This window comes from Chanodichthys erythropterus, chromosome 8 (genome assembly GCF_024489055.1).
Source record: "Chanodichthys erythropterus isolate Z2021 chromosome 8, ASM2448905v1, whole genome shotgun sequence".
Classification (NCBI taxonomy): domain Eukaryota; kingdom Metazoa; phylum Chordata; class Actinopteri; order Cypriniformes; family Xenocyprididae; genus Chanodichthys; species Chanodichthys erythropterus.
The window spans coordinates 29,910,827-29,937,048 of record NC_090228.1 but is presented as its reverse complement, the minus strand read 5'-3'; the positions used below and the strand labels follow the sequence as shown (position 1 = coordinate 29,937,048).

At 43.6% G+C, this 26,222-nt stretch overlaps 1 protein-coding gene across 1 annotated transcript; it reads left to right on the top strand.

Moving 5' to 3' along the window:
• The first annotated feature begins 22 nt into the window (after positions 1-22).
• On the top strand, positions 23-24,571 carry LOC137024704 (tripartite motif-containing protein 16-like). Its single transcript, XM_067392528.1, has 6 exons — positions 23-659; positions 10,783-10,878; positions 10,965-11,198; positions 15,666-15,825; positions 15,979-16,026; positions 22,595-24,571. The coding sequence occupies exons 1-6, from the start codon at positions 87-89 to the stop codon at positions 23,188-23,190; spliced, it is 1,707 nt and encodes a 568-aa protein (XP_067248629.1). The 5' UTR covers positions 23-86; the 3' UTR covers positions 23,191-24,571.
• The last annotated feature ends 1,651 nt before the right edge of the window (positions 24,572-26,222 follow it).

Below are 26,222 nucleotides of genomic sequence, written 5' to 3'. Positions count from 1 at the left end.
AACAGGAAACTCCTCAGTTCAGAGAAACTGAAACTGAAGTGTAGTTGAGCTGTTGTGCGGTTGTATATCAGTATTTATGCAATAAAATGGCAGAAGTCGGAATTTCTCTGGATGAGTTCAAGTGTCCAGTGTGCCTGGATCTCCTGAAGGATCCAGTGACCATTCCCTGTGGACACAGTTACTGTAAGCGCTGTATTACAGGCTGCTGGGATCAGGAGGATCAGATGAGAGTCTACAGCTGTCCTCAGTGCAAACAGACCTTCAGTCCAAGACCTGCTTTAGCTGAAAACACCATGCTGGCTGAAGTGGTGGAGAAACTGAAGAAGAGAAAACTTTCTGCTGACTGTTACGCTGGAGCTGGAGATGTGCAGTGTGACGTCTGTACTGGAAGAAAACACAAAGCCGTCAAGTCCTGTCTGGAGTGTCTGAACTCTTACTGTCTGAATCACCTTGAAGAACATGAGAGTTTCTTTAAAAGAAAGAGACACAATCTGACTGATGCCACTGGAGGACTGCAGGAGATGATCTGCCAAACACATGATAAACTCCTTGAGGTTTTCTGCCAGACCGATCAGAAGTGTATATGCCTGCTTTGTACAATGGATGAACATAAAAACCATGAAACTGTATCAGCTGCAGCACAGAGGACAGAGAAACAGGTATGAAATATAAGCATTCTCAGATGTGAAATACAAGGTGAGACTTGTGTCTTTAGCTGCAATGAGTTTCTTGACCCAGTTTCCTTCTGACAAATGTGTCATAACTGCAACACAGATTCAAACGAGTGTGCACTCCAGAGTTTGGTTGTTGAGCAAAAGTACAGCTAAACCGATTGGTGGTAAGTGTGATGGCATTGGCTTTATGGCGTGTTCAAAACATACATCAATCATTGCGGTATATATGTGTCAACTTCTGGTTCAACCAATGGTAGGATGTTGGGGCAGGCCAATGAGGGTCAAGGTTTAGTGTCAGCAGTTACAGTGTTTTCAAATCATTTCAGGAAGTATTCATTTATGAGATAAAATGCACATGAACATCTGTAATGTAGGGAGCGGGACAACAGAGTTGGAGATCCATGTGCAGGCTTTAATAAACAGAATGAGCGTAGTCATACAGGCAGAGGGTCAAACACCAGCAAACAGATACAAGAAGGCAAGGCCTTCTTTTATTATTTTATAATTTTATTTGAAAGAGACTTTTTTGTTTTTCTCCGTGGGCGCCGCCATTACATGCGCACGAAGAGTGAAGAGAGAAAGGTGAGACGGTGAAATGAGCAGCGATGCACTGAAGACGAATGCGTTCATTTTTCAGGTAGTTTATAATTTCAAAGTTATGTTTAGACCAGTGACACGCATTACAGATGCATGAAGTTTACAAGTCTCTGTTCATGCTTATGAGTTGTTTATTGAACGTGACACAACAAGTTTTCCATCGTGTCTATATGTGTGCGTGAAGCTGTAAAAAGGCTTACTAACGGTTAGCAAGTGATCCGGCGTAGGAGTTGAATACTCTTGTTTCCTTTGAGTTTAATTACAGTTTTGTTTCATTTGTTCAAACGAAATTGAAACAGTAAACGCTGCTACTGAATCGTGTGAAAAGGGTTCATGTGGATAGGGCCGTGTGTTGTTCGTCTTCTCAATACGCCTCCATCAGCTGGGATTGCGGCTCATTGGATCAAGCTGCTGTCGTCAGCATCACGGGGACAAGCGCTGTAGGTTATTGAGTGAAGAGACAAAACCCTGCCATCCATTGGACATCATTCAACATCTCGTCCACGAACTAAGAGTGGTGATGTTGTAACGATCAGCCAAATTGGTTGTGTCACAAGATTTAAAATGGGGTCAGATTTTACTGTGTGAGTTTGTTAGTGGTTAAAAGAATGAGACATAAAACAGTGATAAAGTTAAATAAGAATTGTGTATTTACAATATTCACAGGAACTTTAAAACAACACAATAAAACCAGGAAAACTCAGTCTGTTAAAAGCATACAGTCCAAAGTACCATACCCTAAAACAGTCCAAGAATCCTAGTGTGCTGATAAAGTCCCAAAGTGAGTGTCCACCGGTGTATATACAAATGTCCATGTAGTGATAGTCCAAAGGTTGTAAAGGTTGTGACTGGAGAGGTAAGTCCACAAATGGTAACTCCACAATCCAGTTGACTGTTAATGAGTCTGTGTTTGTTTGCCATGCTGCTCTCTTTATACAGATGTTTTTCCTGCTTCCTGTCATGTGACTGGTCACATGACAGGCCAACCATTCACTTCTTAAAGACATACACACTTAAAATATTAAGAGGAATAAAATGGACTGAAAAAACATGTAAACCAACTAAAACTCTATTATACATAAAATCGATGTAATAAATAGAGTGGTAAAACATGCCTTTTGTGTGACAGTGTCACAATGTACACTATTTTCTTTGTTTTCTTCTGAACTCTGGTAAGCAAACCATTGTTTTCTTTTGTGAGAGATCAGAACTGAACTTTCGAATCGCACAATTATCATTATTGGAACTGTGAATAGTGGATTTACCTGCAAAAGGATTCATAGATTTTTTTCTGTGCACATTCGTGAACTTTTTGAGTCGTAAATTCAGGAAAGGACAGAGTATAACTTTTTCATTTTTCGCCCTGGATTTTTGAACTTTTCGTGCCGAATTGGAGTGAATTTAAGTGGACTTTTGAATTCAAGTGAACTTTATTTAAAAGTGACTGAAACCTTTTCAGTGTGTTTAAAAAGGGAAACTGATTATTATTATGTTTTTGAGATTGAACTGAAATTGAAACATTTGTTGATTTTCATTTTCTTTATTTGTTTTTTTATTGATTGAAATTGAAATATTTGATTGAACTTAATTTGTTTTTCTCCTGTGAAAACAAAAAACAATAACAATTCAGAAAACAATTACTATTCAGTTAGTAAATAAATATATTTGTTAGTTAAGCTGAAACTGTTAATTCGGAGTCACTAAGGAGTGGGGGTGTCTTACCTATCCCGTTAGATCTGGGGAGGGTGGGTTTTGCAGACAACACCACTTACCTTTTGAGTTCCCATTCAGTCGGTCACGTTCGACGTACGTCGGACAGACCGACGAATAGGAATCTCGCTAGAGTGTAACTACAACGAGCCAATGCACATTGGCATGCAATCATATGCATCAGCTGCTCGCCTCACAGCGCGGGTATATAATGAGCAGCAGGTGCGTTGCATCTTCAGCTTTTCGCTTCAGAGCCGAACCTTCTGTTACAAACAGTGGTGTCTATGAGCGTGTTTTCTACTACGAGTCAGCTTCTTTTGGAAGATCTCTCTTTTGTGTTGGTGCAGGTGGACAGCACTGCAGCAGGACCGATCTCTCTTCTTTACTTTCACTTTCGTTTTGTTTTTGCCTTTTTCAAGAGAGCAAAGTCCAGTTGTAAAAGCCGTTCTCACGGCTGGTGAACTGTGCGCTTTTGAGCGCTTAAGAGCTATTCTCACAGCTGGTAAGAGGGCGGCTACAAGGAGAGAGAGTGCACACGACAGGCTGCACTATTCCCTGTCTATGTTTGCAGCGGTCATTCCCCTGCGTGCTTCGGCACCTAAAAGAGTAGTCCTAAAAGAGCTTACACAAGTTGATTCGCGTCTTTTTAAAGATGTCGTTCTACTTGTGTGTTTCTGGATGCGGTCGTTATCTGTCACCGCGGGATGGTCTCAAACGCTGTATCACGTGGATGTGGATGAGTCATGTACCCATTGCGGGAAGATGACCGTTGCAGAGTTGCGGTCTAGACTCCAGTTCCTGCAAAGGGGCGGAGTCCCAGTGCCGCTGCCTCATTCCAATCCCCCTCAGAGGGTTGCTTCGAGCAGCGGCACTGGTGATTTGAGGGTGACGGTGAGCGCGCTTCCTTCGGGGAACCAACCCCCTAGGAACCCTCACTCCTCCTGCACTCCGCAGCCAGTAGAGCTGCCGGGGGAACGTGGTGAACCACCCCAGAGGTGTGTACCATCCGTATCCTTCGGGGCTCCCCAGGATGACAGGATGTCGATTGCTGCATCGGAGGGTGAGCCTGAAACTTCTGGGGATGACGATTCGGCGCAGCTGCCTCCTTCTGGAGTGACAACTGTGCCCGATTCGGACCCGGAAATGATGGCTATGCTTTCCCGGGCCGCCAACAGGGCCGGGCTCGTGTGGAATCCTCCACCGTGTCCCGAACCCTCGAGGTTGAATGATTGGTATCTCGGGGTGGCAAGGGCTGGTTCTCAGCCCCCCACCCCAGTGCCATTCTTCCCGGAGGTGCATGAAGAACTCCCTGGCACATGGAAGGCACCTTTTACTGCCTGAAACCATGTTGGTGGGTCCTCCTCCCTCACCACCCTTGATGGTGGGGCAGCTAAGGGTTATACGCGCATACCCCCTGTGGAACTGGCTGTTGCCATGCAACTGTGCCCTAACTCTACCTGGTGGGGGGAGCCGTCTCTCACTTCCCGGGCCTGTAAGTACTCGTCGGATCTTACCGGCAAGTCTTACCAGGCCTGTGGGGAAGCCTGTGGGGTGCCCAGCCCGTCCAGGCCCCCGCCAAGAAGGGCGGCAAAGCCAAGAGCAAGAGGCCCTAGGACGGGCGACCCGGAGATGGAGAATCTTTCGTTAATGTCTGTTTGTGTTCCGAAATTTTCAATGAAAGAGCAGTTTCCTTCATTTCCGGGTTTGAAGAGGGCTCAGAGAGCAGTGGGAGGGCAGGAACCTCACCACTCTCATCCCCCTCTTCTGTCGCCAGCGGACAGCAGCGAGAAGCGGGTAAAAAAAGCCTTGACTGCTCCCTCTGTCCAAACGTGGAACCAGGTAAGTGTTGCCAGGCACACTGTGACGCCGCTTCGGGCCGCCTCGCAAAGAGAGCCCCTCGAGCTGCGTCCCTGTGTTCCACCTCGCTGCCCCACTGTGGGTACGCCGGTGGTCCCTTTGGTCCCACTTGTACGGTCTCTGCGAGCCTGGTTAGCGCTCCCCAGTCCGTCTCGCTGGCTCATTCGGACCATCAGGCTCGGCTATGCGATTCAGTTTGCCCGGCGTCCCCCCAAGTTCAGGGGCGTCCTCTTCACTACAGTGAAAGATGTCGATGCCCCTGTCTTGCGTGCGGAGATCGCAGTCCTACTGGCGAAGGACGCGATAGAGCCGGTCCCTCCAGCCGATATGAGGTCAGGGTTCTACAGTCCCTACTTCATTGTACCCAAGAAGAGCAGTGGGTTATGACCTATCCTGGATCTGCGAGTCTTGAATCGGAGCCTTCACAAGCTACCATTCAAGATGCTCACGCAGAAACGCATTTTCGAATGCATCCGTCCCCAGGATTGGTTTGCAGCAATCGACCTGAAGGACGCGTACTTTCATGTCTTGATTCTTCCGCGACACAGGCCATTCCTGTGGTTCGCGTTCGAAGGGCGAGCATATCAGTACAGAGTCCTACCCTTCGGGCTGGCCCTGTCTCCCCACGTCTTCACGAAAGTTGTGGAGGGAGCCCTTGTTCCCATGAGAGAACAGGGTGTTTTCTCATCCTCAACTATCTCAACGACTGGCTTATTCTAGCACAGTCTCAGGATCAGTTGTGCGAACACAGAGATTTGGTGCTCAGACACCTCAGTCAGTTGGGGCTTCAGGTCAACTGGGAAAAGAGCAAACTCGCCCCGGTGCAGAGGATCTCTTTTCTCGGTATGGAGTTGGATTCGGTCGAACAGATAGCACGCCTCACAGAGGAACGTGCTCAGTCGGTGTTGAACTGCCTGAATACGTTCAACGGCAGAACAGCGGTCCCACTGAAATACTTTCAGAGGCTCTTGGGGCATATGGCGGCCGCAGCAGCTGTAACACCGCTCGGTCTGCTCCATATGAGACCACTTCAACACTGGCTTCAAGGCCGAGTCCCGAGATGGGCATGGCAACGCGGCACGTTCCGGGTGGCAATCACACAGGAGTGTCGCCAAGCCTTCAGCCTGTGGTCGGACCCCTTGTTTCTTCGGGCAGGAGTGCCCCTAGAACAGGTGTCCCGGCATGCTGTGGTTTTCACGGATGCCTCGACCACCGGCTGGGGTGCCACGTACAATGGGCTTGCAGTTTCAGGGGTTTGGACGGGACCCCATCTGCAGTGGCACATCAACTGCCTTGAGTTGCTTGCAGTATGCCTTGCTCTGAGCCGCCTCAAAGGGCCGCTACGGGGCAAGCATGTACTGGTCCGTACGGACAACACTGCGACCGTTGCGTGCATCAACCGTCAAGGTGGTCTACGCTCACGTCACATGTCGCAACTTGCCCGCCATCTCCTCCTGTGGAGTCGGAAGCATCTGAGGTCGCTTCGCGCCATTCATGTCCCCGGTGTGTTCAACCGTGCGGCCGACGGGCTCTCACGAGCTGCGCTGCCGGGAGAGTGGCGACTCCACCCCCAGGTGGTCCAGCTGATCTGGAGAGAGTTCGGAGAGGCTCAGGTAGACCTGTTTGCCTCACCAGAAACCTCTCACTGCCAGTTGTTTTACTCTCTGACCGGGGGAACACTCAGGGCAGACACACTGGCACACAGCTGGCCCTGGGGCCTGCGCAAATATGTTTCCCCCAGTGAGCCTACTTGCACAGATACTGTGCAAAGTCAGGGAGGACGAGGAGCGGGTCCTGTTAGTTGCGCCCTATTGGCCCAACCGGACCTGGTTCCCAGAACTCTCACTCCTCGCGACAGCCCCTCCCTGGCCCATTCCTCTGAGAAAGGACCTTCTTTCTCAGAGACGGGGCACTCTTTGGCACCCGCATCCAGACCTCTGGAAACTCCATGTCTGGTCCCTGGGCGGGACGCGGAGGTTCTAGGTGACTTACCCCCCGAGGTACTTAACACCATCACTTCGGCACGTGCACCATCTACAAGACGTGCTTATGCCTCGAAGTGGAACCTGTTCGTCGAGTGGTGTTCTTCTCACCGAGAAGACCCCTGAAGATGCTCGATCAGAGTCGTGCTGTCCTTCTTGCAGCAAGGGTTGGAGCGTAGGCTGTCCCCCTCCACCCTTAAAGTCCACACTGCTGCTATCTCCGCTTACCATGACCACATAGATGGCAAAACTGTTGGTCAGCACGACCTGTTGGTCGTCAGGTTCCTTAGGGGGGCGAGACGGTTAAATCCTCCTCGACCTCCCTCCATACCCTCTTGGGACCTCGCTCTGGTGCTTCGAGCACTTCAGTTTGCTCCCTTTGAGCCCTTGCAATCAGCAGACTTAAAGATTCTGTCTCTGAAGACTTTGCTGCTGGTTGCATTGGCCTCCATCAAGAGGGTAGGGGACCTGCAGTCATTTTCGGTCGACGAATCGTGCCTAGAGTTTGGGCCGGGTGACAGCCACGTGGTACTGAGACCCCGGCCTGGCTATGTGCCCAAGGTTCCTACCACTCCCTTCAGGGACCAGGTAGTGAGCCTGCAAGCGCTGCCCTCGGAGGAGGCAGACCCAGCCCTGGCTTTGCTCTGTCCAGTCCGCGCTTTGCGACTGTACATAGACAGAACTCAAAGCTTCAGGACCTCAGACCAGCTCTTTGTTTGTTACGGAGGCCAACAGAAGGGAAAGGCTGTCTCCAAGCAGAGGATGGCCCACTGGATAGTGGACGCCATCGCCCTGGCTTACCAAGTTCAGGGCATGCCCTGCCCGCTCAGGTTGCATGCTCACTCCACAAGAGGTGTAGCATCCTCCTGGGCGCTGGCTCGTGGCGCTTCGCTAACAGACATTTGTAGAGCTGCGGGCTGGGCGACACCTAACACATTCACTAGATACTATAGCCTTTGTGTCGAGCCGGTCTCCTCCCGTGTTCTCGCCCCAGGTCAGAGGCATGGAGAGGCCCCGGCTTAGTGTCGGCTTGCTGCGCTACATGCACTCTTTTGCTCCAGAGAGTCCCTACGGGCAGACCCTGATGAGTCCTCCGGTTACCCATCGGCAGCCGACAGATTACGTAACCAATCACGGTACCTACAACAGAGAGACAGCGGAGAGCGGAAACACAAGAAACCAATAACAAAGGGGAGAAAAAAAAACAACCAATAACAAAAGGAGAGGAGGCAACAATCTGAACACGTAACACACTCGAAGTAGATTGGCCTTTCTAGCGAGATTCCTATTCGTCGGTCTGTCCGACGTACGTCTCCGTTCCCTCCTTCAGGGAACGAGGGTTACCTTTGTAACCAAGACATTTTTTGCACATACATTTCAGGTGGCTTCCATGTAACAATTAAATCCCGAAGCCCACCTCACCACATCTTGAGCATTATACAGTGCAACACGATAGGCATCACATACAACTAACAGTTCAGTTGTACAATGACTAAAAGCATTGGGTGGGAGGACTAAGATCCTGTTGCTCACTCAGTCTTCCTTAGTTAAGTGCTTAGTATTTCCCCCCACAAGGCGGTGGCATATTTCCCTCCACCACAAGAGTAATGCCAATACAGGGTAACACTGGGAACCCACATGGCTGAACAGGAGAAACTGAAACATGAAACAAAGAGAGGTTAGCATTGGTCCCTAGGGCCATGACAGTACAGGTGGGAAGCTCAGAAAAACCCTCCATAGCTCTGACTGGCATGTCCTCCCTGGTCATGTTGCTACGACCTCTGTGGTCAAGTCAAGGCAGACAGGAAACTCAGGGATAACCTCTGTGGTCATGTCGAGGCAGACAGGAAACTCAGGAACGACCTCCGTGGTTGTGTCAAGGCAGACAGGAAACTCAGGGCTGACCACAAGGCTGGATTCTAGGACTGGGACAGATACTGGACTGGACTCAAGCAGAGAGGTGGACCACGGCTGAGGGCTCAGGTGTGGTAGCCATCTCGGCTGAGGGCTCAGGTGTGGCAGCCATCTCAGCTGAGAAATCAGGCATGGCAGCCATCTCGGCTGAGGGCTCAGGTGTGGCAGCCTTCTTGGCTGAGGGCTCTGGAAGATCTGCTGAGACATGACAAGGCTCTGGAAGATCTGCTGAGACATGAGGCTCTGGAAGATCTGCTGAAACGTGATGATGCTCTGGAATGGCTGCAAATACAGGAACGGACTCCGATGCAGTCATCAAATGAACAGGCCCTGGTGAGGGAATTACTGGGTTTGGAGGTGCAGAGAGAATCGGGGTCGTGACAATCAGAGTGGAAGGCATAGAACTTTGCAACGGTACAAGCTCTGCTGCCACCGGAGCTTGTTGAAAAAAATTCTTTGGGTTTTTAAAGTTCTCTTTCTCCCCCACAGTGAACAATGAAGCACCCAAAATTAAGGCATAATCCATAAAGTCTCTTAGACTGTAATTGAACTTCCCTTCAGGAAACCAGGATTTTATTGGCTCATTTAGGCCAAAACGGAAAATGTCCTTCAAAGCCACATCGTCAAATGGAACTTGAAAAGATAACTCACAGAATTGGTGAACATTCTTCAATAGGTAAGTCTCTTTGCCAAAGCTGTAGTAGCTGCTTGACTGGATTCATGGTTGAACTCGAAAGGATCATAAAAGCAGCTGGATCTTGGTATGGCTGAGTATTCTGTAATGTATGGCAGCGGGACAACGGAGTTGGAGATTCACATGCAGGCTTTAATAAACCGAATGAACGTACTCGTACAGGCAGAGCGTCAAACACTAGCAAACAGATGCAGGAAAGCAAGGCAAAAGAGTAATCCAAATACAGACAAAGGTCAAGACAGGCAGAAAACATTCATCAAACAAGGAAACAATCCAGAGTCAAAACACAGGCAAGCCTAGGCAAGGACAAGGAACACAGAGACGAGGTAAAATTCAAAGGTAGAAACAATACTCAGGCGTGTGTGTGAGTGCAGCTTATAAAGGGTCACTGATGGGAAACAGGTGTGAGTGCATGATTGGTTCCTAGATGGGGAATTGTGGGAAATGGAGTCCATATGATGAAAATATGGACCCAGGGCACATGTAACAACATCAGCACAACTCATAATTATAAGTTTAGGTAACTCTGGATTTTGGGTAACTGGTGGAGTTTCTGAGTTAGGTGCATGAGAAATCATGTCAGAGGCAATGGATGCAGAGTCTGCTCAAGTAAAAACCCTACCAAAATATATTTAAAATAGGCCTACATTAATTTCATACTAACTACACACCCATTAATATACAGTAGTCAACATTTTAAGTGGATCAAAAGAGTTAATCAAAGTTGTCCTGAGAAGGTTTTAGGACAACTTTGATTTTTGGTTTTGATCCACTTCAAATGTTGATTACTATATTTACTGACATACTGGCAAAAATATTTTACATAAACTTTATTTGGAGTTCTTCTTTATTGCACAATGCATATTTCTTAATATTAAGCATAAAATGTGTTTAATATCACTATTAGTAAGGATAGTATAATCCCTGTGTAATTTGAATTCGAGATATATAAAGTGTATCTAAAGTATACTTGCAATTGTTCCACTATAGCACAATCAAATATACTTAAGTATATCTTTAGTTGGACCTCAACACAAAAATACTTGCTCCAGTTTAGCAGACAGACTGTAAGTATACCAATTTAGTATAATAAAGGTACAATTGCAAGGTATTTATATTAAGTACATAAATATGTAAATGCAATTGTAGTATACTTAGCATAACATAAATGTATTTTAAATACAGTTTAGTATATTTATTTTTCACTAGGGGGCACACAGACAAGTGATTGCACGCTCACACAAAAACAAGATAATACAGAAGCGTCAGGGCTCTGTCACAAAACCAAGAAGTGACAGACCCCTGACAGATATAGTGACAGCAGTATGATCTCTGTTATTGGTTTGTGCTCCAGAACCAGCTGAAGGAGACACAGAGGTTGTTCCAGCAGAGGATCCAGCAGAGAGAGAAAGATCTTCAGCAGCTGACAGAGGCTGTGGAGTCTCATAAGGTGAGTCTGGAGAAGAAGAGAAGTTTGAGAAGTCTCAGTCAGGACTCACTGAAGCCACTGTGTGATTGTGATGTGTGTCCTAACAGCGCTCTGCACAGACAGCAGTGGAGGACAGTGAGAGGATCTTCACTGAGCTCATCCGCTCCATTGAGAGAAGCTGCTCTGAGGCCACACAGCGGATGAGAGATCAGGAAATTACTGCATTGAGTCGAGCTGAAGGAAGACTGGAGCGACTGGAGCAGGAGATCAATGATCTGAGGAGGAGAGACGCTGAGCTGGAGCAGCTTTCACACACACAGGATCACATCCATTTCCTGCAGGTAACAGAGATCTAGAAGAACAGGATCATAGTGGACTTGAGCAAGAGACTCACAGAGAAACATTTCAGAATGAGCCGTGTGAACATTTCAGAATGAGGAATTCTGTGTTGTGTTATATTATTATAAGTTAGATCTTTGTCTGATCGTATTTTTTTTTTAAATAGACGACACTTACAGACCTGCCAACATGTATGCATTTTGCGTAGCGGGTATGCATTTTGACCTCAAAGTACGCTGGTATGATTTGTACTCTAAAATACGCAAAAATCTGGCTCAGTGCACGCGTTGTTCTCAAACCAAGCAAAAGAAAAAAGTTCAACCAATCTGAGTGCTGGGTTCATTTCCCCAAATAGCAAGAGGGGATGATTGACAAATGCATACGGCCTATCATTAAACAGAGACAAAATCCTGCTCAATCCCTCATTCCAGTCCGCCGTCTCAGTGACTGAATTCTCAAGCGAGGACAGTATAGTAGTCACGGTACTTCTAACTCCTTAAGGTAAATGGGTATAAAATGATCAAGTAATGTTGAGCAACAAATCTAAATAAAATTGAATCGCTATATGGCTTAGTGATTATGAAAATGCTGTGATGTGTGACTGACTGACAAGCGTGAGTCTGGAGAAACGTAGCCTACATGTGTTGCGTTATTGTGTTAATAACTAAAGTACCTAAATATGTTACATAGCCTACTTATTTTGTATGAAAACTAGCATGTTAGTTACTTATGCATTTAAAAGTACTGTTGTCTCAGTGCTGCGCGAGCTCTCTCATAAACACATACGCGCGTGCACAGAGAGAGGGAAGATCATTGTAAAATGAAAGTTGTCATGCTTGGTTTAAAATGTGTTCTTGCTTGTGTTATTTTTCTGTCGGAAAGCATTTTGAATTATCTATGCATTTAATCTCTGAAATTCTCTTAGGAAAAATGTTCTGAGCTCTTCTGGGATATATATTTAGCTGCCAAACTCCACTAGTGCCACGAACAGTACAAAACTTCCAGAACATTTAAAAAAAAATGTAACCAAATTTTCCCTTTTGGTTTACATCATGGTCAAATCTTGATGGTACTGATTTTGAGAAATTCACCAAATTTTCTTCAAGTGATCTTCCAATCTGATCAAATGGATTTGCATTTTCATAATTGTTTGCTTGAGGATCACACCCATGAGTATCTCCTTCTAGATCACATGGTGCTCTACCCAGATGACTCCTGTGCACCTTACATCACGCTGGCCTCAAAGAGCTGTCAGAGGCGTGCCTGCCTGTGGATGGCCCTCAAGGAACATTCTGTGAGTATGTGGAGTCTGTGCTCTCCAGCTGCGTTACCCTCTTCACAGTTGGTGAAGAGGAGAAGGATCCCAAATATGGTGGTCCTGGAGCTAGCATTCATTGACCTATATATACTGGAATGGACTCCAGCCTATTCTCCCAACCTTGAACTCTCTTCTTCTCCACCGGTCCCATAAGGCCTACTAGACTTTCTGGTTCTGAATAGTTCCCTGGTCCTCCTTCCTCTGCTGGTTCTGCCCAGCCTCCTGGCTCCTTTGTTTTCGCTGGTCTTGTCCAACCTCCAAGCTCCTGCATTCCAACCATGGAGGTCATCCAAAACCATCATCCTCACAAGTTCCGTCCAGCTCCTCAGCTCCTCCCTTTCCACTAGCTTCATTCAGCTTACATCCATGTTTCACCATCCTCATTTAGATCCTCATTTCCTCTTCTTTTTTGACCACACTGTGCTTGCACTAAAATTCTATAATTTATGCAATACAGCTGAGATGATAACTGATGCATTTTATTAGGATAATGGGCACCACTTTATAATCATGTCCAATCACAAGTCATTTTTAAGTTATTAAAAATACTTTTTACTTGCATCAGCAAATTATTCACTGAAATTTTAAGAACTCAAGTTTAAGTTAAGTTTTCTTGTTACTTGTTTATTTATTCATTTATTTAATAATTTACACATAAAATTATGTGCACGAAATGTCTATCATTGTCCATCATTTTGCGTGCAACTGGTGATGAAGAAAAATGGCACATTGCAATATTGAAAATATTTCCATTTTAATCCATGAAGGCGAGCCAGTGGATATCACAAGCAATGTGCAAAGTTTTCATGAGAGTAAATGCTGGTGCAGAAGTCTCAAACATCAGTCAACTATTCACTACAGAAACTAAAAAGTAAAAACCGACCAATCGTCTGCCATGTGGCACTGCATTAACGGTGCATATTCTCTTAGAGAAGATGAGAGATTAATCAAATTTAAAAAAAATATATATATTTCTCTTGTGGGCCATAGTGAAAAAAATGAGAATACTCGTCAATCGAGAAGTATTTTGTGTTAAACAAGATGTATTTGACATTGTTTTCTAACTAATCTTTTATTATCCTCGCAGCGCGTCGGTTATGCGGTAACGTGCTATGAAATGATTGCGGGGCAAAGGAATAAATGGTGTCCACCTGGCATGCCATGTCCAAATCCACATGCATGGCCACTGTTCACTGTTCAATAGACTACTGCAATGTCTGAGCGTCTCTCCTGTCTCCTGGTGTTTTTTATGTATATTTTCGGTCAGCGCAAGCAAAGCGAGCAAGAAACTTTTCTTTCTCACAATGTTCATCAGCACAGTGAAGAAAAACTTAAAGAGGTTGCCAACATTTACTTGACTAGTTTTGACTCTGAATAGTGAGTTTTCTTGTTTGTGCCCTGAACAGGCCATTCATGTGAACTTGGATCTCGCTCAGGATGTGCGCTGTCTGTGGCGGTTTGACTCAAGCCCAAAGTATACTTGGTCCGTCTGCGTTTTTTTCTGCATAATTTTCGCCATCAGGAGGGTCCATGGACATTTGCACACCCCGTCCATTTTTGTGACCGCACAACAGCGCATCTGCGAGTGACAGTGGTGGACCTTCCCAGGAGTGGCCGACTGACCAAAATTACCCCAGGAGCACAGCGATGACTCATCCAAGAGGTCACAAAAGACCCCACAACAACATCCTGTAGGAAGACCTGTAGGCCTCACTTGCCTCAGTTAAGGTCAGTGTTCATGACTCCACCATAAGAAAGAGACTGGGCAAAAATGGCCTGCATAGCAGACTTCCAAGATGAAAACTGCTGCTGAGAAAAAAGAACATAAAGGCTCATCTCAGTTTTGCCAGAAAACATCTTGATGATCCCCAAGACTTTTGGGAAAATACTGTGGACTGATGAGACAAAAGTTGAACATTTTGGAAGGTGTGTGTCCCATTACGTCTGGCGTAAAAGTAACACAGCATTTCAGAAAAAGAAAATCATACCAACAGTAAAATATGGTGGTGGTAGTCTGATGGTCTGGGGCTGTTTTGCTGCTTCAGGACCTGGAAGACTTGCTGTGATAAATGGAACCATAAATTCTGCTGTCTACCAAAAAATCCTGAAGGACAATGTCCGGCCATCTGTTCATGACCTCAAGCTGAAGTGAACTTGGGTTCTGCAGCAGGACAATGATCCAAAACACACCAGCAAGTCCACCTCTGAATGACTGAAGAAAAATAAAATGGACAGACTTTGGAGTGGCCTAGTCAAAGTCCTGACCTCAATCCTATTGAGATGCTGTGGCATGACCTTAAAAAGGCAGTTCATGCTCAAAAACCTGCCATTGTGGTTGAATTACAACAACTTGTTTGATGATCTGAAACATTACAGTGTGACAAACATGCAAAAAAAAAAAAAAAAAAAAAAAAATATTCTATATATGTACAGTATACAATACTGCTTGAAAGTTTGAGATCCTCTTGCAGAATTTGTGAAAATGTGAATCATTTTAACAAAATAAAAGAGATCATACAAAATGCATGTTATCTTTTATTTATTACTGTCCTGAATAAGATATTTGACATAAAATATGTTTACATATAGTCCACAAGACAAGAAAATATGTGAATTTATAAAAATGACCTGTTCAAAAGTTTATGTAACTTTGATTCTTAATACTGTGTGTTTGTCCTGATCAGTTAAATGGCCAGAGTTCTTTAGAAAAATCTTGCACAATCTTTGGTTTTCCAGCATCTTCTGCATATTTGAACCCTTTCCAGCAGTGACTGTATGATTTTGAGATCCATCTTTTCACACTGAGGACAACTGAGGGACTCAAACACAACTATTAAAAAAAGTTTCAAACAATTACTGATGCTCCAGAAGGAAACACAATGCATTAAGAGCAGGGGGGTGAAAACTTTTTGAATTTTGAATTTGAAGAACAAGGTAAATTGTTCTTAATTTTTCTTCTGGAAAACATGGAAGTATCTTCTGTTGCTTCCCAAAGGACAGTACTAAAAAAAAAAAAAGATATTTATACAAAATAAGAAAAATTTGGACATCATCCTGTTCAAAAGTTTTCACCCCCTGCTCAAATCTGACAGTAGTGGAGGTTATTGTCTGAAGTGTGGAGGTGATGATCTTTGATTTCTGTTTTCTGTAGAGTTTCCAGTCTCTCTCAGCTCCTCCTGGATCTACCGACGTAAATGACAATCCCTTCAGTTCTCTCTCCTCTTTTGATGTTGTGAGAGAATCTGTCCATCAGCTGAGAGAAAAACTGGAGGATTTCTGCAAAGAGGAGCTGAAGAAGATCTTTGACAGAGGTAAAGTCCTGGAGATTCATCTGCTCTCAGAAATGATCCTCCATCATCTTATATCATGTAGATCATCATGTTAGAAATGTCTTAGGAACGGATGCAGGGATAGTTTTTTCTTGACATGATGATCACACTCTTCTTGTCTGTTGATTTCCACAGTCACTTTCTCCAACGTTGTTCCCAGGACCAGGAAAGACTTCCTACAATGTAAGTCACTAAGAAAACAAGCAGAAAAACTCATTGAGTGTGTTCATGTTCTTCCTGCAGAAGGAAAAAGAAAACATGACAGAAGAGTTTTATAGCTGATCATGTCTGAGACACTGTTGATATATTGAACATGAAGAGTTAAGCCACATTAAAAGATCAGGCACATTCATGATTCAGATACACTGAAAAAAATTATAATGCTGAGAAACAATTAAGGGTCCATAATTATGCAGTAGTTAAGCATTAACACAGCCACAGTTAATAATGAACTGAAGATATATTAAGGGCTTATTAGCATTATTTACAACTTATCAAACATTTAAAGGGAAAAATAAGCAGAAATAAGCCAATAATTAATGGTAAACTGAATGTACAGTAAATGTCCGTGTACCTTCGGATAATTTGTTTTCTTGTTTTTTTCTTTGAAATGGAAAAATGAAGAATCTGCCAAATGGAAAAACAATAAAAGCAAAATGGATAAACAGCTGGAATATTTGATCTCTACATGTGTGGGAATAAAAACACCCCTTTCCACTGATTGGTCAACAAAAGATCAAGCTGTGGTAGACAGAGCTTTCTTCTGTGTACACATAAATTTTGTGCAGTGAAATACTAATTTATCATATTAAATATTAATTTACGTGGCATCTGTTTTCACAACTAGCCCTAGCCTATCTATTTGGCACACCACTGTTTAATTTAGGCAAGGCAAGTTTATTTATATAGCTCATTTCATACACAAGGGTAATTCAAAGTGCTTTACATAGAAAGGAAACAAATACATAAGAATTTAAATAATGATATAAATTGCAGTGCAATCAGTTCATAGAAATGTATATAATAGTAATAAAAGTAGAGAATTAAAATTGATATAAAATGTATTAAAATAGTTTTAAAAAAGATACATTTATCGTATTAAATATAAATTTATGTGGCATCTGCTCTCACAACTACCCCTAGCAATCAATTCAGACGTAGCACAGAACACGTAGTGCATTTAGCTGACCAACTCAAAATCTATGTGCCGAAGCTGTGCAACACACTAGACAGCACAAAGAGAATGTATTTACAGTGATACTGCTGTCATCAGTTCTTTCTCAGTTCCGTGCAACAGAATAATAGTAGTCATCCGCTACAGTTGTGCGGATTCTTAACTCGTCCACTGCAAGGACATTTCATCTTTCTCATCAAACAACCAGACTAATGAATGGCTCGACAATTATTTCTGCATACACATAAATTTGCGTTTCCTGAAATTATTTTACCATATTAATTATTAATTCACGTTACACCTGCTGTCACAACTACCCCTAGCCTACCTATTTGGCACACCGTCTATTTTATTTATTTACTTTTGAAATCTGTGCGTCAAAACTGCACAATGCACTGAACAGCAGAGAGAGAATGTTAGATTACATTCTAGTGAAGTGCAAATCAGCAGTCCTGACTGTTGTTTTGAGCAATACACTGAGTTTATTTCATTAACACTGAGTATTAACCTAATTGATGTCACACAGTTCTGCCAGCTAAACTTCTAAAGCAAAGTAACAGATCAAATGAATCAGTGTTTTGAGTGAATCAATTGAATAAAATGACTCATTCATTAATACAGTGACTTGCTGCCACCTACTGGTGATATTTCATATTCGTTTCATCTTGTAATTTATTTTATATTTCTGTATTTAAAACATTATGTTTAAAACATAAAATAAATCTCATTCCATTATGCATTTGCTGACCTCTTTGAGCAGCATTAAATTGTGTAAATACATCTAAAAGCAACTTCAGATGCTGTTTCTATGCCGCCTCTGCAGTGCGTGATGCATAAGATTAGAAAAAAATCTAGGTATTTGGCTTAATTTCTGACGGTGATAGATGGCAACAAATATAAAAATACTCTTCATCTCTGGCTCTATTGTTCAAGTGTTATTTCATAGTCTACCCTTTAATTGATTCTGCTCTACACTTCACTACAATACCTTATGCATTCTCTCTGCCCTCTTCAATGTGTCACACAGCTCCGGCACACAGATTTTTAGAGTTGGTCAGCTAAATAAGTAGGCTAATAAGTGTGCCAAATAGGTAGGCTAGTGGTAGTTGTGAGAGCAGATAGCACGTAAATTATAATGTAATGCAATAAAGTAGTGTAGGGATCACCACCTGTCGGCCCAACAACATAATCCAACAGCGTGGGCGAATGCATGTATGTCTTTATAGTGCTCCTCTGAAGTTACATTTTTAGAATTTAGTTAAATTTTACTTTAGCTGCGCACTTAATCTGACTCCAATTTAAAATGATTATTGTATTTAGATTGTGTTTCTAATTAGAAATTAATAATAGCTTTTGGTTATGTATTAATTTAGATATTTGATTATTCTGGGTATCCCATTCTTTTAATTATTCATTCATTATGGACCCGATGCTGCACAGAGAACTTATGCCAGCCAGAACATAGTCTCACGGACAGAAACCTGTGAGTTCTGATCCTAGACAGAGGATGCAGGGTGAACTATTAACCTTTTTAGTAACTATTAACTATTAACCTCTGCTTGCTCATAACAAAAAGTGTAACTTTTTTATGGTCATGAAAACTGCAACTTGATAAGTGATAGTCAGTGATAGTTAGAAATCAGAAGGTCTCAAATGATGTGCCCCATACTCCATTCATTCATAAGCCAAGGCTCGGAAAGGATATCCTTCTCAAGCTCCAATTGCCCCCCTATAACAGGCAAAAAAAAAAAAGTACAAAAGGAGGAGAAGGGGAGGAGGAAGGATGCCGAAAGAACATCTAGGTTACTGAAGGGGGGAACAGAGATGTTACGTCAATACTGACGTAATGGGGTCTCGCTTGGGAGCCCAATCACCTCCAGTGGTACAAAACAAGCCAATGGGAATTGGTCAGTGAGATTTACATGCCGTGTCACACCCCCGGCATCCGGGTATAAATGGGACCGGCATACTCACTTTCACTCATATTTTGCTGAGGAACCGAGATGGGTACCCGGCCATTCAGCGGTGACTCAGGGCTATGGCAAGGGGATGTAATGTCTCCATTCCCTGGTTACAATAGTAACCTTGACATTCCCATTCAGTCAGTCACGTTCAACGTTACATCGATACTGACATAATGGGGTCCAATGGAAAACGCCATAGCAACTAAGCCACGTTACGAGTGTTAGGGAAGCAAATGCTGGCAAGCCATGGCATGCCCAAATGCAGGTGCTAGCCCAGACCTGTAACCCTCCAGCGCCCAGAGTAAGCCCAGGGTGTCTTCCATACCAGTGGGATGTAGAGGAAAGGGCATTACTCTGGAGATGGTCGAAGCTGCTGTTCCTTACCCCTGGGGAAGAGTGCTTCGGGACTCGATTCCCACGTTTTTCAGCCATGACCAAAATGCCAGAAAAGCGTTCCCCGAGGAGGGGAAAGCTACGGAGACCACACCCTGCCCGAAGGGAGGTAACGTGTGGAAGACACATATGGACTGAGAGGAAACTGCACCGTTACCGTCAGGGAAACCGTACCGTGGACAAACACTTATGGGATTACCGAGGGGAATCATAATATCTTGCAAATGTGTTCTGTGTCGCCCAGCCTGCAGCTCTGCAGATGTCTGCTACTGAAGCGCCGTGCGCCAATTCCCAGGAGGAGGCATTGCAATCCGAGCATTGGAGTGAGCTTGCAATCCGAGGGGGCACAGCTCGCCTTGGGACTGGTACACCAAGGCGATGGCATCCACTATCCAGTGGGCCAACCTCTGTTTGGAGACAGCTTTTCCCTTCTGCTGACATCCAAAGCAAACTTTGGGCACATATCCAAGCCGGGGTCTCAGGTTAACGTGAGAGTAGGCTGGCCCGAATTCTAGGCACGGTTCGCTGACCGAAAATGCTTGCAGGTCCCCAACCCTCTTGAAGGAGGCGAGCGCAGTCAGGAGCACTGTCTTTAACGACAGATGTTTCAGCTCGACTTAATCAAGGGGCTCAAAGGGAGCTCTCTGTAGGCCCGTCAGAGTGACAGAGAGGTCCCAAGAGGGAACAAGGAGAGGCCTAGGAGGGTTTAACCTCCTGGCACCTCTGAGGAACCTAATGATCAGGTCATGCTTTCCTAGCGACCTGCAATCGACCACATCGTAATATGGGCCACATAGACCTTCAAGGTGGAGGGGGACAGCTTCCGCATGTAACAGCCAAAATTCCACACTCCAAACCATCTTGAAGGAAGGAAAGCACGGCACTGACTGGGCCTTTTAGCAGGGGTCTTCCCGGCGGGAACAACACCACTCAGCGAACAGACTCCACTTCATGGCAGAAGCACATCTTGTAGAGGGGGCTCTAGCCGAAGTGATATTGTCAACTACTGCGGGCAGTAGGCCACTTAAGTCTTCTGCGTCCTGTCCAGAGACCACATGTGGAGGTTCCAGAGGTCAGGACGTGGGTGCCATATGGTGCCCTGCCCGAGAAAGGAGGTCCTTCCTCAGGGGGATGCGACAGGGATGGGCTGTCACGAGGAGCATGAGATCTGGTAACCAGGTCCGGTTGGGCCAGTACAACGCAACTAACAAGACCTGCTCCTCGTCCTCCCTGACCTTGCACAGTGTCTGTGCAGGAAGGCTCACCGGGGGAAACGCATACTTGCGCAGGCCCTGGGGCCAGTTGTGTGCCAGTGCATTCATGCCAAGGGTCCCCTCGGTCAGGAGTAAAACAACTGGCAGTGAGCGTATTCCTGGGAGGCAAATAGGTCTATCTGTGCTTCCCCGAATCGGCTCTAGATCAGCTGGACCACCTGGGGGTGGAGTCTCCATTCTCCCGGGAGCGTGAGCTGCCATGAGAGCATGTCGGCCGCACAATTGAGCTCGCCCGGGATATAAATAACACACAGCGACCTGAGTTGGATCTCATATGAAGCAATCCGAGCGGCGTGACCGTGGCTGTGGATGCCATATGCCCCAGGAGCTTCTGAAATTGTTTCAGTGGAACCACTGTTTTCTGCAAGAACGAGTTCAGGCAGTTCAGCACTGACTGTACAAGCTCGTTAGTGGGACGTGCTGTCATGGTGTGGAGCTGGACTTGGTCAACGAGAAAAGAGATGCTCTGCACAGGGGAATGTCCACGTAACCCTTGGCAGCCCCACCAGTGAGGGTAGTGAGAGTGGAGGAGGCAGAAAACGATTTCTGGCAGTATAAGGTGCCATCCACGTCCTCTGAACCTCCTCATGCACCTCCGGGAAGAAAGGCACATGGCTGAACACCAGGCTCCGAAACCCAGAAACCAATCATCCAACTGCAAGCGCTCGGGACAGAGTGGAGGGTTCCACTCGAGCCCGATTCCTGCGGCGGCCCGGGTAAACATGGCTGTCAACTCTGAGTCCAATTCCGCCTGAGCAACCACGCCAGAGGGCGGAAGCTCAGCATCCTCATCCTTAGAGTCCAAAAGCCCACTCTCCAATGCACTGATTGACATCTGATCCTCCTCAGGAGCGCCGAAAGTGACCCAGGGAACCTCCGTAGAAGGTCCCGCGGCAGCAGCCGGCAACTCGATGGCACATGGTGTTGCAGAGGAGTGGGAGGTTCGTGGGGGCGGGACCGACAAAGAAGCTCCCACTGTAACCCTCAGATCTCCCAGAATGCTAACCAGACCGGCAGCCAATACGGCTGCGGGTGACAGGGTAGCAGCAGAAGGGACCTGTACCTCCGTGTTAAAGAAGGAGAGTCGCGAGCTCAACGCCACATTATTAACCCATTATGGCAGGAAACATTTAAGTTTAAGTTTCCTATTGTTTGGACAGAAAGCGGCTTCTGTAATACATCTTTAAATACCTTTAAGGCTTAATATTGTAAAATTTAAGATATTTTAAGACTAAAAAATTGCAAGAAAACAGACAATGCTTCAGCAAAGGTATTTAACAAAGTTTAATAAACATTGAAAAATGTTTCACTGATTATATATAATTAAAAATATTTCACATTTAAAATATTTAAATTACTTCAACTATACAACAACCTATCCTTTTAATAGCGCTGCTTAGTGTGGTGTCTAACTGAAAATAACTCCTCAGGAACATACAGCAAACAAGCAAAAAGACTGTAATTCCCTGGAATTTAGGCTGCTGTCATTGACAAGATCATAAATAAAATAGTCGATCATTAGGTTTCTAATAAACATTATGTTGTGTGAAATGATTTAGTCTTTTCTTCACCAATTTAGCAGGGGTTATTTTGGGCTCTCTTCCGCTATGGTGCCGACATGACAAAGAACACTGTTCCTGATTGGTCCTCGTGTGCTGACTGGCTCACGCAGATAGAACCTTATAGAACCAAGTTATAGTGCGACTTTGTCGTTAGAACCTTTTTGTTTTCTAAAAAAAAGTACCAAAATGTACACAACTTAAAAAAAGATACATCATATAATTTATAAAAGTTGTCACAGAATATGAATATGTGAATAACTCAATTTTGACAAACATGTGAGATAGAACCTTATAATTCCAAGGGAACGAAGTAGCAAAAATCTTTTTTATGGTGTACATTAATAGATCAGATTGATAATTCCTGATGTGTTTTGTTTCCATCAGATTCCCATCAGTTCACTCTGGATCTGAACACAGCACATAAATGGCTCCGTCTGTCTGAGGGGAACACAGTGATTAAAGTAGCTAGCAGAGATCAGTCATATCCTGATCATCCATACAGATTTGATTATTATCGTCAGGTGTTGTGTAGAGACAGAGTGTGTGATCGACGCTGTTACTGGGAGATTGAGTGGAAGGGAAATACTGTGTCTATATCAGTGTCATATAAGAGCATCAGCAGGAAGGGAAAGGGTAAAGAGTGTTTGTTTGGATCTAATGATCAGTCCTGGAGTTTGATCTGCTCTACTGACAGTTACTCATTCAGACACAATAACATAGGGACTGAACTCCCTGTAGAGCCCATCAGCAGTAGAACAGGAGTGTATGATGATGATGACGATGATGATGATGATTATGATTTAGAGTCCATCATCAGCAGGAGAATAGGAGTGTATGTGGATCACAGTGCAGGAATTCTGTCCTTCTACAGCGTCTCTGGAGACACAATGAGCCTCATCCACACAGTACAGACCACATTCACTCAACCGCTCTATCCTGGGTTTAGGGTTTGTAAAGGATCATCAGTGAAACTGTATTGATGAATCAGAACAGATTCTTGAGAGATTCTCTTCACCCCAAAATGGAAATCCTGTCATTAATTACTCACCCCCATGTCATTCCAAACCCTTGAAGGATTGGTTCACTTTATAAATGAAAATTAGCCCAAGCTTTACTCACCCTCAAGCCATCCTAGGTGTATATGACTTTCTTCTTTCTGATGAACACAACTGCAGAAATATTAAAAAAATATCCTGATGCATCCAAGCTTTATGGACGCACTTTGTTCGGCTCATACTCATTGATCCCTATCACTGCCATTATAAAGCTCGAATGCGTCAGGACACTTATCAATATTTCTATGATTATGTTCATCAGAAAGAACAATTTATTTCAAACTTTCTGAAGAGAATAAATCGCTTCTTATGATGAACATTTCATTTAGGCTTTTACTTAGGCATGTAAACATTGATCAGCGAACATAAGCAGAAGCTCAACCTTACCTAAATGAAGGTTTAAGGATGAGTGAGAGAAACAAGATAAAGAGAGCAAGAGAAACCCAGAAAAAAACAGGCAAGGAATCTAACAGAGAAAAGAGGAAATATGAGACCGAAGAAGATGGACACACAATGAGACTCACTGCAAACATGTCTGGATGATACCAGCAAATCAATCAAAACTGAATTTAACACATTCAAAGATGATCTCAAAAAACAAATGGAGAGTGAATTTGCAGATTTTTTTAAAGAAGGAAATACAGGAACAGAATGTCAAAGTTGAGTGAATTAAGACAGATTGAAGAGAATGAATCAATTGCACAGTTTATTGATCAATTCCTGTAAATGAAGGATCTGAGGATCTCAAACCTGTGTGTGTAACTTCAACCATACATCTGTGTTGTGCTTTATTTTCTTTGATTTTATATTCAGTATAATCATTTATCATCATCAGTCATGTATGTATTTGATTTACACATTTTATCATTTATTCATTTTATTATTATTATTCATGTCATTTTGTGTTTTTATATTTTATGTTACTTATTTCCTTGTTACTGTAGTTTAATCTTCTGATTGTGGGTTTCACAGAATGCGGCATGTTTGTCTTCATGAATAGGAGATCAGAGGAATATCACAGTTTCAGGGTTTTATGGGATGTTGATGTGAAGCAGTCTGGAATAAACACACTTGTAGTATTGTCAGAGAGCTGGAGCAGAAACAACTTTGTCACATACATTTATCCTGCGTGTAGCTTACTTTAGAAATAGATAACAGTCATAGTGACTTTAGATTGTGATTATACATTATACATAGTTTGTGACAGCTTTGTATTTTGATTGATGTAATATTAATGCAATAAATATAGATTTGGTTTTCCATGGTTAACTTATTTGTCTTCATTAAACTAACCATAAATCATTAAAAACTCATGTCAAGAATAAACACATCAATGAGTGTACATTATTGTGTGTATTTTTGTATGTATTGTATTTATTTTAGACTGAGCACATTTTAACACAATGATCATGTATTTAATTCTGACATAATATTTGACCACTGCTGTTTCTCATGACTTTTCCATCTGTAAAATAAGGTATCGGCAACAGCTAGGAAACAACCTTGATAGATACTCATCCAGTCAAGGTAATGTCTTCACTAAATTGGACTAATTTGTACCATCACTCTTTTACTGAGGGTATTTTAAGGCTTTGTGTTGGAGGGAAAATAACTTAATCAAGTGTGTAAGCACTGCAGTCTTGTATTATTCCTGACACTGTTTTTGTGTAAAGTAAATGGAGTCGGTTATTTGATTCCACTGACTCCTACGCTGAGATACGGGACAAACACCCCTATGGTCAGATGAAGCTTGATTATTGAAACATACACAACTGAGATTTTTCAACAAACCCTGCTTATTCTTTATTATCGTTGTATTGTCTCCAACTATGCTTCTTCTGGGCTTCAGTTTTACATTCAAACACTTAGCCATGAAAACAGACCTTCTGATTGAGAAGTTAAAGTGATATTATTATTAACGTTTAAAGCCACATGCACTTCCAAGGCTGCAACAGGTGAAGTCTGTAAGTGCAGATTGTGAAAGAGTTTTATTTCTGTCTGTTTATGCATGAGATCCTGTCTGGATACAGATATAATACAGGGAGTGAGCCTTACAAACAGACGGCTTCAACAAAGGTGAGTAGCTCTTTTTATGAATTATCTGAGTATTTATAAAACCCTCTGGTAGGCCCTCTATAAGCTAACTTATGTTTTTGATTCATTTATTCAGTATGTATAAAAGAGGTGGAGAGCAAGATTGTAATTTAACAGTTTAACTCAGAACCACAGGATTGAGTGATTGATGATTGAGAGAAACAAACACTCAATTACCCCATTAGGAATAAATAGCGTATAATTAAGAGGATTCTTTTGGTTCGTGTCATGAATTAATCTCAAGAAGGCATTGATTCAGCTGAATTACCAGGAAATGATGGTCACGGAGGACACCACCGTTCACTACTGTGTTTCTGATCTTGCCTGCCAGATTCGTGTAGGAAGAGTAGTGGACTCATGGAACGCCCACAGAATTACAGGAATTCCTGAAATTATTAGCAATCAGATTTTGCAATCCTCACTGACCACAACATTAAAGGTGCCCTTGATTCAAAAATTGAATTTACCTCGGCATAGTTAAATAACAAGAGTTCAGTACATGGAAAAGACATACAGTGAGTCTCAAACTCTATTGTTTCCTCCTTCTTTTATAAATCTCATTTGTTTAAAAGACTTCCGGAAAACACTCGGATTTCAACATAACACCGACTGTTACGTAACAGTCAGGGGCTCCACCCCAATATTTGCATAATGCCAGTGTTCAAATGCATTACACAAGGACAGCCAGTAACGTCTGGATCTGCACAGATGAATCATCAGACTAGGTAAGCAAGAACAACAGCGAAAAATGACAGATGGAGCAATAATAACTGACATGATCCATGATATCATGATATTTTTAGTTATATTTGTAAATTGACTTTCTAAATGTTTCGTTAGCATGTTGCTAATGTAGGCTACTG

Excerpts from the sequence above, each read along its gene's own strand:
- LOC137024704 (XM_067392528.1), top strand. The coding sequence starts at position 87 with ATGGCAGAAGTCGGAATTTCTCTGGATGAGTTCAAGTGTCCAGTGTGC. Across the intron at positions 11,199-15,665 it reads ATCACATCCATTTCCTGCAG|AGTTTCCAGTCTCTCTCAGC; the intron begins GTAACAGAGATC and ends TGTTTTCTGTAG. Across the intron at positions 16,027-22,594 it reads CAGGAAAGACTTCCTACAAT|ATTCCCATCAGTTCACTCTG; the intron begins GTAAGTCACTAA and ends TGTTTCCATCAG.